The sequence below is a fragment of the Macrotis lagotis genome, chromosome 5 (genome assembly GCF_037893015.1).
Source record: "Macrotis lagotis isolate mMagLag1 chromosome 5, bilby.v1.9.chrom.fasta, whole genome shotgun sequence".
NCBI lineage: Eukaryota > Metazoa > Chordata > Mammalia > Peramelemorphia > Peramelidae > Macrotis > Macrotis lagotis.
The window spans coordinates 14,932,141-14,947,104 of NC_133662.1; the positions used below are offsets into that span (position 1 = coordinate 14,932,141).

The 14,964-nt window shown below is 36.9% G+C and overlaps 1 protein-coding gene across 1 annotated transcript; it reads right to left on the minus strand.

The window, feature by feature from the left end:
• Positions 1–3,396: 3,396 nt before the first annotated feature.
• Positions 3,397–10,946, minus strand: LOC141489204 (serine/threonine-protein phosphatase PP1-gamma catalytic subunit B-like). Its single transcript, XM_074189982.1, is given in 3 exon segments — positions 3,397–3,501; positions 10,164–10,486; positions 10,529–10,946. Coding segments are annotated over 3 exon segments (846 nt in total).
• Positions 10,947–14,964: the final 4,018 nt, after the last annotated feature.

A 14,964-nucleotide genomic window follows, 5' to 3' on the forward strand; every position in this document is an offset into this window, starting at 1 on the left:
TACTCGGACTTTGGGAAACTCACTCTGATGGTTGAGTGGAGGATGGACTAGACTGAGGAGAGATGGTGCAGACAATTCCCTATACCTCAGGAGAGAAGGAAAGAGTGATCAGAGAAAGGGTTTTTATATGAATATAGGCTTCCTTGGTTTCAATTCAAATCAGTCATCAATGAGTTGGTCAAAAAAAGAGAACTTACAAATGGGACTTAGGCTCATCTCAATGAGTCTCTCTAGCTAATTAATTATATTAGGAAGATAATTGTGGGTCATTTGACCAAAGGAAATCAACAAAGGGATGAGCCAAGAATTGAGAGCAAAAACAGAGATGAAAATCTATGAGGGAGCAAGTACAATAATTCAATAGTTCAAACCAATAAAAAAAATTTTATAATTGCCTACTCCACCTAGGTCCTCTTCTGATTCCTCTTTTGGGCAGAGTAAACTCTGAGTTCTTAAAGAGTCAAGAACCACCTTCTACATGACACTTATTCTGATTCCCCTATTTTCTAGTGTAATACAAAATTATTTTGTATTTTCTTATCTTTGTGCATATTCCCTCCCCACCCCCAAAAGAAAGAATCAAAACCCCTTGAGGTCAGACATTGGTTAGTTTTTATTTTTTATCCACAGCACTGTCCAAAGTGCAGCAAGCACTTGATCAAAACTTGTTAAATTAAATTGAAATGAATGCCAATGAAATAGAAACTCTGGCAAAAGTTTCTACTGGAAAACCACTGAATATAATCCCATTGAAAATATGCATCTGTTATTTGAAGATTGGCCTGATGGAGTTTAGGGAGACTTTACATACATAATAATTAATCATTAAATTATTAATAAATAATTATCAAGCAATAAATTTATTATGCATCTAATTTATTTCAGACACTATGTTACATGTTAGATAGTATAGTTTTCCCTAGATTTTAGTAAAGCATTTCAAGAAGTATATCATATTCCTTTTTTTTAGAAAATGTATAGATATAGGTTAGATGATTAGACAATTAGATAGAATTGAAACTGGCACAATAGGCAGTTCAATAAGTTATCGTAATTACTCCATGTTAGTTTGACAGGAAGTCTCCAGTGGAGTGCCTTGGGAATCAGTACTTAGTACTATGCTGCTTAATATTTTTATTAATCATTTGGATAGAGGTAGAGATGGCTTGCTTTGTTCAGTGGGCAGCTTCTCTTGGCTACCATCCTAACTTAAGTTTTTCTGGTGATATAGATTATTGACCCAACACAGGGGAAGGGCTATTAAAGATATCCTATTAAGGTATAGTCATCATACAAAGTGTGTTAGAAATGGATATAAAATCAGCACTGTCTTATTTGAGGTTCAGTGTTGGGGTAAATGGGTGGTACAATGAATAGAGTACCAGGTCTGGAGTCAGAAAGACTCATTCTCCTGAGGTCAAATCTGGTCTCAGACACATAATACCTGTGTAACCCGATAAGTCACTTAGCTCTCTTTGTCTCAGCTTTCTCATCTGCAAAATGAACTTAGAAGAAAATAGCAAACCACTCCAGTATTTTTTCCAAGAAAACCCCAAATGGAGTAACTAAGAGTCAGATATGATTGAAAATGACTGAAGGTGGGATGAAATGAGGCATACTTTGCCCTAACACAGCAAGAATACTAAACGTGATTACAGAGACATTGAGCTTTTCTGGTGGCCTTCCTTATCTCCATATGGAAAAGTATTTTGTCAACAGGGTAGGTAGGTGGGATATGGGTTCCTCAAATGGTCTTCCAATATTCACTGTGTCTGAGAGCTCAACTCCATTTGGGTGAGATTTTTTTAAGCTCCTCAGTGACCAGGAAACTATATCAAAGAGAATTAGAAACCAACAAAGTTTGAGGGAAAGTTTCATCGCCTCTTTTAGGAGGAAAATTTCTAGAACAATAGAAGTGGGTATGTTCTTTTATGGCAGGGGTTGGGCAAGCGGAAGGGTTTGGGCCTTACTCATTATGCAGGGAAACACTGGTATATATAGTACTTTCAAGGCAAGTCCTATCAGTCCTAACATGTTGATACTTATTGAAAGTTTTGTTTTTAAAATTAAGCTGTATACTAAGACCTTTCCTTGTCTTTTTTTTTCCTGGAAAGAGACACATGAACTGTTGGCAATGTGGTTAGCACAAAGTGAGGCATCTTCCAGGTCTGAGTAGGCAGGAACTTGCCTGGGGGGGGGGGGGCAGTTTAGGAGGAATATTAGAAACCCCATCACTTTTACAAAATCTTTTGTTATGCAAGAAAAAAAGAAGTCTCTTTTGTAGCTACTGCTCAGAAGAATCACCTAATTTCCACATAGTCTGTAGTCCTATTTTTTCCAAAGCCTAAGGATGCCACCTAACCCTGAGAAATTCTGTAAAATGCACAGGCCTGACTATCACCTACATTATTTTTCATCAAAATATTAGATGAAATAACTGGAAAGGATAATGCAAATAGTTGGTTCATGAAGTCAAATTCATGAGTATAGGATGAGGAAGATATGGTATGAAAAAGATCTTGGTGGAGGAGTGTTTGGTGTACCAATTGGGAATGAGATATAGCAGCCCCAAAACTGGTGATCTGAGCATTAAGAGAGATATGCTTTCCAGGTCTATGAAAGCTTATGCCCCTCTTTATTTTGTCCTAGAAAGGTATACTGTGTTATATAGTTTGAGACATTAAAGTTTAAGGATATGTAAGTTAAAGAGTGTTCAGGGGAGGTCCACCAGCATTAAGGCCTTTGCTTCCAAGTCATGTGAAACTTGACTGGAGGAACTAGGATTATTTACCCTGGACAAGACTCAAAGGTGTATATGACAGAGAAAATGGGTGGAATAGGAAGGAGAAGTGAGTGCATATTGAAAAGAGGGAAATTCAGACGTGATTTTGGTTGTTGCTATTTAGTAATTTTAGTCATGTCAAACTTTCTGTGATCCCATTTGGAGTTTTCCTGGTAAAGATGCTGGAGTAGAGAGGGAAAAAAATTCAACAGCTTAACAAGTGGGATATTCAAAACGGGAAATGTTTTGATAAGCAATTTGTTCTCATTGCAAGTTTTCAAGCTGGATTACCACTAGTTTGGATATTTTATAGTATAGATTTCTTTTGTAAAATGGATCAGATGACTATGGAGCTCCTTTCCAACTTTAAATTTTTGTGATTCTTTTACTGATCTATGAACTGGAAAAAAAAGGCTCATATATTTGCTCCCAAGCTTTTTAGTATGATTTTTTTTTGCAAGGCAAATGGGGTTAAGTGGCTTTCCCAAAGGCCACACAGCTAGGTAATTATTAAGTGTCTGAGACCAGATTTGAACCCAAGCACTACTGACTTCAGGGCCTGTGCTTTATCCACTGTGCCACCTAGCCTCCCCTAGTATGATTTTTCAGCAATGTTATCTGTTACCTTCAATGAAGGTGAGAATGGCATCAAGGTCATCTACAGTGATCCAGGAATCAGACAAAAGTACTCTCAGTTCTGTCTGACCAGGATCCTCTTTCTGCAGTGAGAGTGAAATGGTAAGAAAAAAAAAGCACAAAGAATCTCATAGGTTTTAAATCTTCCAAGAATGCTCATTTAAAATACTGGCATGCTAAATGTGAAATCATTGCCTGATGATTAGTAAACAAATGAGAGTGAGGATACAATGGAAAATTCTTGCTCTTGAGTCGGGAACACCTGAGTTCAACCTTTGCCTCTGTTTCTTATTAACTATATTACCAGAAAACTTTTTGAGATCCTGGTATCTTCAATTCAAAAATAAGGGCACTAGGTTCCCTTTTAAGTTACCTTACAATTCATTGACTATAAACTTATTGAGGGAAGAAGTTGTTCTTTTTTCCCCCTTTGTGTCTTCAGAGTCTAGAACCATGCTCTCTTTATATTATACTTATTGAACTGGATTGATATAATTCCATTAGGAATCAAATGAAAGGATGATTGATAAGCTCTCCTTGCACTATCAAATAACAGATTTGGTAAAGATGGTTTCATTGTGCACCCAAGAGCAAGAAACATTATTTCATAGGATAATTTGCCATATTGCTTTGCAGGGTTCCTAATTAGTAATAAAAAAGACCTCCATAAAGATAAGTGCAGGTTATTGCCAACATCTGCTAGAGAAAATAAAGTGAAGTATTTGAAGAACTTGACATTACATGACAAATAGAGGAGCAATTAGGTGGTTCAGTGGACAGTGTGCCAGATCTAGAGTGGGGAATACTCATTTTCCTAAGCTCAAATCTTGTCTCAGACAATTAATAGCTGAAGGGTCCTGTGTTATCATTTAGCACTGCTTGCCTTAGTTTCCTCATCAGTAAAAGGTGCTGGAAAAGCAAATGGCAAACAATTCCAATATTTGCCAAGAAAACTACAAATGGGATCACAAAGAGTCAGACACTTATGAAAATGACAAAAAGTCACATGCAAAAACTGCATATATACTTGATACTTGCATATATATATGTTATGTGTATATATATATATATATATATATATATGTATATATATATATATATAGTTGTTTCCTTCCTTCCTCAGAAAATATTTAGGATTAAGATATAGAAAAGAACAAAAGAAGTTCACACACACACATATGCAAAATATTAATATATAAATATGCATCCATATATGGGTATATGTACATTTATGTACACACATACATACATATATATATATATATATATATATATATATACATATAGATGAATGAGACAAAAGGCATTGAATATGTTGAATACCAAACATCATACAAACCAAATTAGATTTTATGTTTTTTTTTCTTTTGGCCTAGATCTGTAATTTCATTCAACTTTCTCCCTATTCCTTCTCAAATCCAACCAAATTCCTGCTGATTATATTGTTGTAACATTTCTTAAACACACTTCCTTCTTTCCTTTGATACTGCTACCAGTAAGGTGTGGGTATAAGACTGATCAGTTCACACTTGGCCTATTGAAATAACCTACTGGTTACTCTCCCTGGTTAAATCTCTTTCCACTTCTGTCCACCCTTAACTCAGCCATTACAGTGATGTTTCTAAAATACAAATTTAAGGATATCAACAGGCCCATCCCATTCAATAAATTCCAGTGTCTCCCCTGTTACCTTCTGGATCAATATAAAATCATTTTCAGGGCTTTTAAAATCCTTTATAACTTAACCTTTCTTTTCTTTACAATATATTTTATTCCCCTAAACATATTCTATGATTCAGTGACACTGGTTTTGCTCTAACTCCTGACTGAAAATTTTCACTGTCTGTCTCCCATGCCTGGGGTACTTTTCATCCTTTTCTGGATCCTAGCTTCCCTGGCTCCCTTCAAATCAGAGCTAATGTCCCAACGTCTGCAAGAAGTCTTTCTTAATCCCCCTTAATTATTGTTCCTTCATTTGAGATCACCACCAATTATTCTGTACATATCTTGTTTATATATAGATGTTTCATGTTCTCTTTACACATGCCTCCATTAGATTGTAAGCTCCTTGAGGACAAGGAACATTTGTTTTGTTTACCTTTTGTATCCTGTGCTCAGTACCATGACTGTCACTTTATAGACATTTAAATGCTTGCTGACTGATTGATATGGGGATGGTTTGGTTAAGAACCTCTTTCTACCAATGCAGATTGTTGATAATACTATAATTCATAGTCTTACATGGTTTCCTAGGTGTACAGAGGGATTGAATGACTTATTTAGGAGAACTCAGCCAGTATATTAAGGCAAGACTTGAACTTAAGTCTTTCTTCTTTCTTTTTAAGGAAAGAGCCAGACCAACAACATATTCATTCCACTCAGGCTCCCCTCAAGACTGAGGATTTTCTCAGCAATGTCCTTACTCATTTTCAATGTAATTTTCAACATTTATTTTTACAAGATTTTGAATTCCAAATTTTTCTCCCTGAATTCCTCCCATTCCCTTCCCCAAAATATCAATCAATCTGATCTAGGCCATACATTCGCAATCATGTTTAACTTATTTCCACATTAGACCACTACTATCCAATATTGTATTAGAAATGTTAGCTTCAGCAATAAGAGGAGAAAAAGAAATTGAAGGAATTAGAATTGGGAAGGAAGACACAAAACTCTCACTCTTTGGAGATGACATGATGGTATACCTAGAGAATTCCAAAAAATCATCTAAAGATCTACTAGAAAAAATTAGCAACTTTGGCAAAGTTGCAGGATATAAAATAAACCTTCATAAATCTGCGACATTTCTATATATGACTAGTAAGATACAGCAGAAAGAACTACAAAGAGAAATCTCATTCAGAGTAAGCTCAAATAATACAAAATACCTGGGAGTCTATTGGCCAAGCAGACTCAAAAACTTTTTGAAAACAATTACAAAGCACTTCTCACGCAAATAAAATCAGATTTAAATAACTGGGCAAACACCAACTGCTCATGGATAGACAGAGATTATATAATAAAAATGACAATTATACCAAAACTAAACTATTTGTTTAGTGCCCTACCAAACAAAATTCCAAAAAAATTACTTTAGAGTTAGAAAGCATTGTAAGTAAATTCATATGGAGAAATAAAAAGGCAAGAATTTCCAGGGATTCCATGAAAAAAGTGCAACAGAAGGTGGCTTAGCCTTACCAGATCTGGAGTTATATTATAAAGCATCCGTCATCAAAACTGTCTGGTATTAGCTAAGAAACAGAGTAGTGGATCAGTGGAATACTATAGATGTAATAGTAGGAAATGATTATAGTAATCTGCTGCTTGATAAACTCAGAGTCCAACTATTGGAATAAAAACTCTCTCTTCAATAAAAACTGTTGGGAAAATTGGAAGTTAGTATGGAAAAAACTTGGATTAGAGATAAGATCAAAATTGATACAGGATTTAGACATAAAAAAACAGAAAAAACAGTATTATAAGCAAACTAGAAGATCAAAGAGTAGTTTATCTGTCAGAACTATGGAAAGGGAAGCAGTTTATGACTAAGGAAGAGAGAGAATATCATTAAAAACAAACTAGAAAATTTTGATTACATTAAATTAAAAAAAACTCTTCTACAGACAAAACCACTGTAACCAAGATCAAAAGAAATGTAGTGAATTGGGAAACAACTTTTATAACTAGTATTTCTGATAAAGGACTTGTTTCTAAAATTTACAGAGAACTTAGTCAAATTTTCAAAAAAAAAGGCATTCCCCAATTGACAAATGATTGAAGGTTATGCAAAGGCAGTTTATAGCTAAGGAAATCAAAGCAATGCATAATCATAAGGAAAATTGCTCTAAATCATTATTTATTAGAGAAATGCAAATTAAATCATCTCTGAGGTACCACCTCACACCTCTCTGACTAGCCAATATGACCAGAAAGGACAATGATCAATGTTGGAAGGAATGAGAGAAATCTGGGACACTAATACATTGTTGGTGGAGCTATGAACTCATCCAATCTTTCTGGAGAACAATTTGGAATTATGCTCAAAGGGCAAAAAAAAAAATGTGCAAACCCTTTGATCCAGCAATATCACTACTGGGTCTATACCCTGAAGAGATTATGAAAAAGGGTAAAAACATCATTTATACAAAAATATTCAGAGTGGCCCTGTTTGTGGTGACAAAATATTGGAAATTAAGTGAATGTCCTTCAATTGGGGTATGGCTTAAGAAACTGTGGTATATGTATATTATTTAACACTACTGTTCTTTTAGAAACCAGGAGGGATGGGAATTCAGGGAAGCCTGGAAGGATTTGCACGAACTGATGCTGAGTGCGATGAGCAGAACCAGAAAAACATTGTACATCCTAACAGCAACATGGGAATGATGATCAGCCTTGATGGACTTGCTCATTCTATCAGTGCAACAATCAGGGACAAATTTGGGGTATCTGTGATGGAGAATACCATCTATATCAAAAGAAAGAATCATGGAGTTTGAACAAAGACCAAAGACTATTACCTTTAATTTAGGGGAAAAAATTGTCTTATTATGTAATTTTGCTACCTCTTATACTTTATTTTTCTTCGTTAAGGAAATGATTTCTCTCTCATCACATTCAATTTAGATCAATATATACTATGGAAACAATGTAAAAACTAACAGACTTCCTACTGTGGGGTGAGAGTAAGGAACAAGATTAGTGGGAAAATTGTAAAATTCAGAATTAATAAAATCTTTCTAAGAAGAAAAAACAAAAAACAAAAAAAAGTTTCTGAGTCTGCTGGCAGGTAGACTCCCAGTTATTTTATATTGTCTGAAATTACTTTGAATGGGATTTCTCTTTCTAGCTCTTTCTACTGCTCTTTGCTAGTCATATATAGAAATGATAAAGGTTTATGAGGGTTTATATATTTATATATTTATATCCTGCTGCTTTGCTGAAGTTGCTAATTATTTCTAGTAGCCTTTTAGGTGATTTTTTGGAATTTTCTAGGTATACCATCATGTCATTTGCAAAGAGTGAGAATTTTGTCTCTTCCTTCCCAAATCTAATTCCTTTGATTTCTTTTTCTTCTCTTACTGCTCAAGCTAATGTTTCTAATATGATATTGAATAGTAGTGGCAATAATGGTCATCCTTGTTTCACCCTTTATCTTATTGTGAAAGCTTCTAGCCTATCTCCATTGCATATAATGCTTGTTGATGATTTAAGATAGATACTGCTGATTATTCTAAGGAACAATCCATTTATTCCTATGCTCTCTAGTGTTTTTAGTAGGAGTGGATGCTATATTTTTTCAAAAGCTTTTTCAGCATCTATTGATATAATCATATGATTTCTGATACATTTGTAATTGATATAATTAATTATACTTACAGTTTTCCTAATGTTGAACCAACCTTGCATTACTGGGATAAATCCTACTTAGTCATAATGTATTATCCTAGTGATAACTTGTTGTAGTTGTTTTGCTAAGATTTTATTTAAGATTTTGCTTCTGGGGGTGGCTAAGTGGCACAGTGGATAGACCACCAGCCCTGGAGTCAAGAGTACCTAAGTTCAAATCCGGTCTCAGACACTTAATAATTACCTAGCTGTGTGGCCTTGGGCAAGCCACTTAACACCATTGCCTTGCAAAAACCAAAAAAAAGATTTTTGATCTAATCCATAGTCACTTGAAAAATTGCTCCAAATCATTACTTATTAGAAAAATGTAAATTAAAGCATTTCTGAGATATCTCCTCATACCTATCAGACTGGCCAATATGACCAGAAAGGACAATGATCAATGTTGGAAGGGATATGGGAAATCTGGAATACTAAAACATTGTTGGTGGAACTGTGAACACATCCAACCTTTCTGGAGAGCAATTCGGAATTATACCCAAAGGGCAATAAAAATGTACATGCCCTTTAATCCATCAATAGCACTACTGGGTCTATACCCTGAAGAGATTACAAAAAAGGGTAAAAACATAACTTGTACAAAAATATTCATAGCAGCCTTGTTTGTAGTGGCAAAAAAAAATTAGATATTAAGTGAATGTCCTTCAATTGGGGAATGGCTTAACAAACTGTGGTATATGTATGTTATTGAATGCTATTGTTCTTTTAGAAACCAGGAGGGATGGGAATTCAGGGAAGCCTGGAAGGATTTACAAGAACTGATGCTGAACAAGATGAGCAGAACCAGAAAATCATTGTACATCCTAACAGCAAGAAGGGAATGATGATCAACCTTGATGGGCTTGCTCCTTCCACCAGTGCAACAACCAGAGCCAATACTCGGATATCTGCAATGGAGTATACCATCTGAATCCAGAAAAAGAATTATAAACTTTGAAGAAAGACCAATAAGTTTGGGGTCTATATTTACCTGGTCCAATATTGCAAGTGATTTTTATTGCATTATGATCTGAGAAAGATATATTCACTAATTCTGCTATTCTGTGATTGTTTATTAGGTTTTTATGCTCTAGTACATGGTCAGTTTTTGTGTAAGTGCCATGTACTGCAGCAAAAAAGTTTTTTCCTTTCTATCCCCATTCTATTTCCTCTATAGGTCTATAATGGCTAGGTTTTCTAATAATCTATTTACCTCCTTAACTTCCTTCTTGTTTATTTTATGGTTAGATTTATCTAAATATGTGAGTGGGAGGTTAAGATCTCCCACTAGTAGAGTCTTGCTGTCTGTGTCTTCCTGTAACTCCTTCAACTTCTCCTCTAAGAATTTGGATGCTACACCATTGGTTGCATATTCATATCCATCTTCAACCACTTGGTGGGCTCTACATATAAGATCCAAATCATGCTTATGGAGAAATTTGGCTATCACTTGGGCCCCAAATGTGAAGGACACGCCTCTGTCATTTTCACCCCAGCCTAAAACATCCTTATCAGGGTCAGACCACAAGAGATCACAAAGAAGACCTTGGTCTGGTACATCGGTTGGTCACATAATTTGTCAAATCTGCTCTATAGACTGAAGATCTGGTGATAAACCTCCATGACACCAAAATATTTTCTCATGTACAATGGCTGCAATTGGTAAGCAATTAAAGCAATCTGTAAAGGTTTTCCATAGTTTAATGTTGTATCTTCTTTTACATTCATCATAAAACCCATAAATTCTATTGATGCTGGCACAGTCATGGTTCCCTATAAGAAGAAAAAAATTCTCTGGGTATTTGATTTTATAGGCCAGTAGAAGACAAATAGTTTCTAAGGACTGCTTCCCTCTGTCCACGTAGTCTCTGAGAAACAGGTAGTTGCTTTCTGTTGGGAAACCACCATACTCAAAAAGTTGAAACAAATCGTAATATTGTCCATGAATATCACCACATATTTTAAGTGGTGCTTCAAGTTCTAATAGGATAGGCTGACTGAGAATAATTTCCCATGATTTCAAGCACAGTCCTCTGATTTCATTTTCTTGTAGTTGGACATTTTTACCAGGCTTCGAGCCTCTCACTTCCAGCAGCTGTTGGATGATGCTGTCGATGTTGAGCTTGTAGACGTCCACCATCGCCCTCTCCAGCGTCCTGGCCCCTGCGGCAGCCCTTCCCCCGGCCCGGCCCAGCCCGGCCTGGCTTGGTTTGGCCCCTGCAGTGGTGGCGGCGTGCCACCCATCCCGCTGGCTCCTGGCCCCAGCCTCCCCTTTCCCGCACTCCCGGGCACAGAGAGGAGGCAGCGGACACAGACCACATCGGAGGCATTAGCGACTGGCTCCCTGCCCATCCTCTCCCTCCCCCCCGCTCCCCCTTCCCCCTTCTCTCCCGCTGGAGCCAGGAGCTTCTTCATCTATTCTTGAGGTCACTGGTTTTGCTAATGAGATGTTTTACATTTTCATCTATTTTCTTCAATTTTTTTGGTTTTGTTTAACATATTCTTGTTGTCTCATGATGCCATTCATTTCCAAAGGTTCCATTGTTTTTTTAGAGAAGAATTTTCTTCATTTACCTTTTTCAACTCCTTTTCCAATTGGCCAATTCTATTTTTGAAAGAGTTTTCCATTTGATCAATTGAGGTTTGGTTTTTTTTTTAGGTTTTTGGCAAGGCAAAGGGGGTTAAGTGGCTTGCCCAAGGCCACATAGCTAGGTAATTATTATGTGTCTGAGACCAGATTTGAACTCAGGTACTCCTGACTCCAGGGCTGGTGCTTTATCCACTGCTCCACCTAGCCACCCCTCAATTGAGGATTTGAGAGAATAATTTTATTTTTTTTGCATTTGTCCAATTGTATTTTCCAAGGATTTGTTTCCTTGTTGCAAGTTGTTAATTTTCTCTCCCAAATTTTCCAATTGATTTTTAAACTCCTTTCTGATTTCTTTAAGGAAGTCTTTCTGTGCTGGAGACCAAATCATATTCTCCTCAGAGGTTCTAGGTCTCTCTGAATTAGGGTCTTTTCCTTCTAGGTATTTTTGTATGAACCCTTTCTTTATTTTCCTAAGATCTTTTGTTGGGGGAGGGGCTGGTTCACATAGGTTTGGTGTTGGGATTCCTAGAGGCTTTACTCACTGGGTTTAGCAACTCCAATTGGGCTGTCCAGTAGGGAGTGCTGGTTGCTTTCTCTGGAGTGTCTGTGAGCTTGATTTGAGGCCCTCTCCCTTGGACTGGAGGTGGTGGTTTAAGCTGCTGAATACTTTTATCTTTGAACAATGCTATGCCCTGGGGCAAAGTGATTACCCTCCCTATTCAGAGCTGAGGGAGTTCTGCAGCCTACATCTGAGCCTGGGGGTGGGGGGAGGTGAGCTGTAATTGTATTTGTTTTGGGAAGAGGCTTCAGCTGAAATGAAGGTATGGACTTTGAGTTCCTCCAGACCAGATGAGCCCAGGGATCAATATCTGCACCTGTCCCACACTGGAATTTGCCCTCTAGACCTGCTGGTAAGCCCCAGACTGTCAGTCCCAAAGCCAATGCTTCTGCTCCCCAGTTGGTTCACATCTCCCATGGCTGATCAGACTAGTCCTGTTCTCAGGCTCTCACCCCATCCTGTGCTCCCAGTAGAGTCTGCTTTCTGTGCACAGCTCACTCATGATGCCAGAAGATAAACCTTGAAGTAGATGTTCTTCTCCTAGCTTCTCTTTCTGGGTTTTGTTGATAGGATTTCTGTTAAGAGGTTTGATTCATATTATATATGAGGGAAGATCAGGAGACCATAGCACTGTGCCTCTCTTCTCCCCGTCATCTTGGTTGGAAGTTCAGAATTTTCATTTTTAAAGAAAGAGCCCATGGCAGCCATCCTCCCTGGTATCTTTCCTTGACTCTGTTCTCTTTCTTTACCATGACCCCTCATGGGTAGTTCAAGCCATCCCCCTGCATTCCTTTTTTTTTTTTTTTTTTTTTTAGGTTTTTGCAAGGCAAACAGGGTTAAGTGGCTTGCCCAAGGCCACACAGCTAGGTAATTATTAAGTGTCTGAGACCGGATTTGAACCAAGGTACTCCTGACTCCAGAGCCAGTGCTTTATCCACTATGCCACCTAGCCGCCCCTCATCCCCCTGCAAAATTCTTTTCTGGTCCCTTTTTATTTGCTGTTTATCCTCCATTAGAATGTAAACTTCTTGAAGGCAGGGTACTGTCTTTTTCTTATATTTGTATTTCTGGAACCAAGCACAATGTCTGGCACAAAGTAAGTACTTAATAAATGTTTGTCAGATTCCTTATTCAGCAGCCAGCTCTTTGTCCATTACTCTATACTACCTTTCAGCATAGGAAAAACTGATTCTCGATTTGGTTGTAAGAATCATAGCAGAATCTGATACCTTTGGGAAAAGAAATCATTAAGTGGTTGGAGCAAGGAAAAATATCAAAGCCACATTGGAAGAAAAAAAAGGATAAAGATCAGAAGGCATTACATGTAATAACAATGGCCCTAACTCCATCTGCTTAAACAAATGTTTTACTAGGAAAGGAGGGAAGGGCCTAAAGGATTAAGGTAAAAGGCATTGATTCTAACATCAATTCTTTTTTAAAAAAAAATGAATTGATTGAAAATAGTCTCAGAATGCTGAGAATAAAAGAGTTCTGCAACTGCTTCAGTTAGTAAACAATTGGCTTTTTTGCCAGAAAAGCATGTCAACCAAAGGTGATATTAGTTTAGAACTCGAGAAACATTTCTAAAGCATGGTGAAGAAAAATGATAGACTTAAGAACCAGTATCCCTCATAAAATAGGCAAAAGTAACAATGTGCTGGTGGCAGTGTAGGTGAAGCTTATTGTAGTAAGACCCAAATGAATCATATTATCACATAAATGTTAATAAATGAAAATTTTTAGCATTTCTATGAAAAATGATTCTCATCATCTAGAGCAAAGCTACCACCATTACACTGAACTCTAGCACTTTAGTGACCAAAGAATGTGCTGTATGAAGAAGTGGAAATGGTCTATAAGAAGATGATGTTGGAAGAGCTCAGTTTGATTAAATATCTACCTTGTGTCCATCCTCCTCTCTTTTCTAACACTGCCACCAGTCCCAAGAAGGCCCTTAAAAACCATTATACTTGTACTATTGCATTACCAAACTGGTTGACTTCCTTGCCTCAAGTGTCTCCTCAGTTCAGTCCATCCTCTACTCAGTTGTTAAAATTATCTACCTAAAGCAGGTCTGACCATGTCAAAGGTTACCCCTACCCCAATTCAACAAACTCAAGTGACTTCTTATCTCCTCCAGAATGAAATAAAATTGTTGATTGGTTTAGCATTCAAAATACTTCAGAGCCTGACTTTTGCTTCTTATTCCTCTTTTTGTTCTCTGTGATCTAGTGACCCTGGCCTCCTTCTTATTCCTTGTACAAAACACTTTCTGAACTCTGGGCATTTTCTATGGCTCTTTCCTTTACTTGAAATTCTCTCCCTCTTCTTCTCTACCTTCTAGGCTCCATGGCTTCCAGATGTCCCCCAAGATTACAACTATTTCCATAGTGGTGCCAGATGGGCAACCAATGGACCACATGCAGCCCATGGCACTTCCTAATGCAGTTTGAATCAGTTAAAATGTAATTGAGGAATAGTTAGCAAAATAAATAGAAATGCAATAACATAGAGGATGTTAATAAGTGGCTTTCTAGGACAATATGCAGCCTGTAGATATCCTTATTATGGTCTAGTGAAACTGTTCCCATTTGAGTTTGACACAACATCTCTACAATAAACCTTTCTTGATTGTCTAAAGTCTTGAATCTCTATTCTATTATTTCCAATTTATTCTTTATAGATCTTGTTTGTATGTAATTCTTTACATTTTTATCCCCCATTAGACTCTGAGATCCTTGAGTCTGAGTCTGTCTTTGCCATTTTTTAATCTCCAGAACTTAGTGCAGTGCCTAATAGATGGTAGACAATAAAAGTTAATTCATTGACTGAAATCCAGGAGAAATCTGTGTTGGATGAGACATAATTTTAAAGTCCTTTATGAATCAATTTTCATATTATCTTAAAGACAGAATCTAATGGAACAAAATAAAAACATTAAAGGAACTACTATGTATGCGCCATGTTTATGACTCCTCTAACATCTAGGTATTGATTGCAGTTTATAGG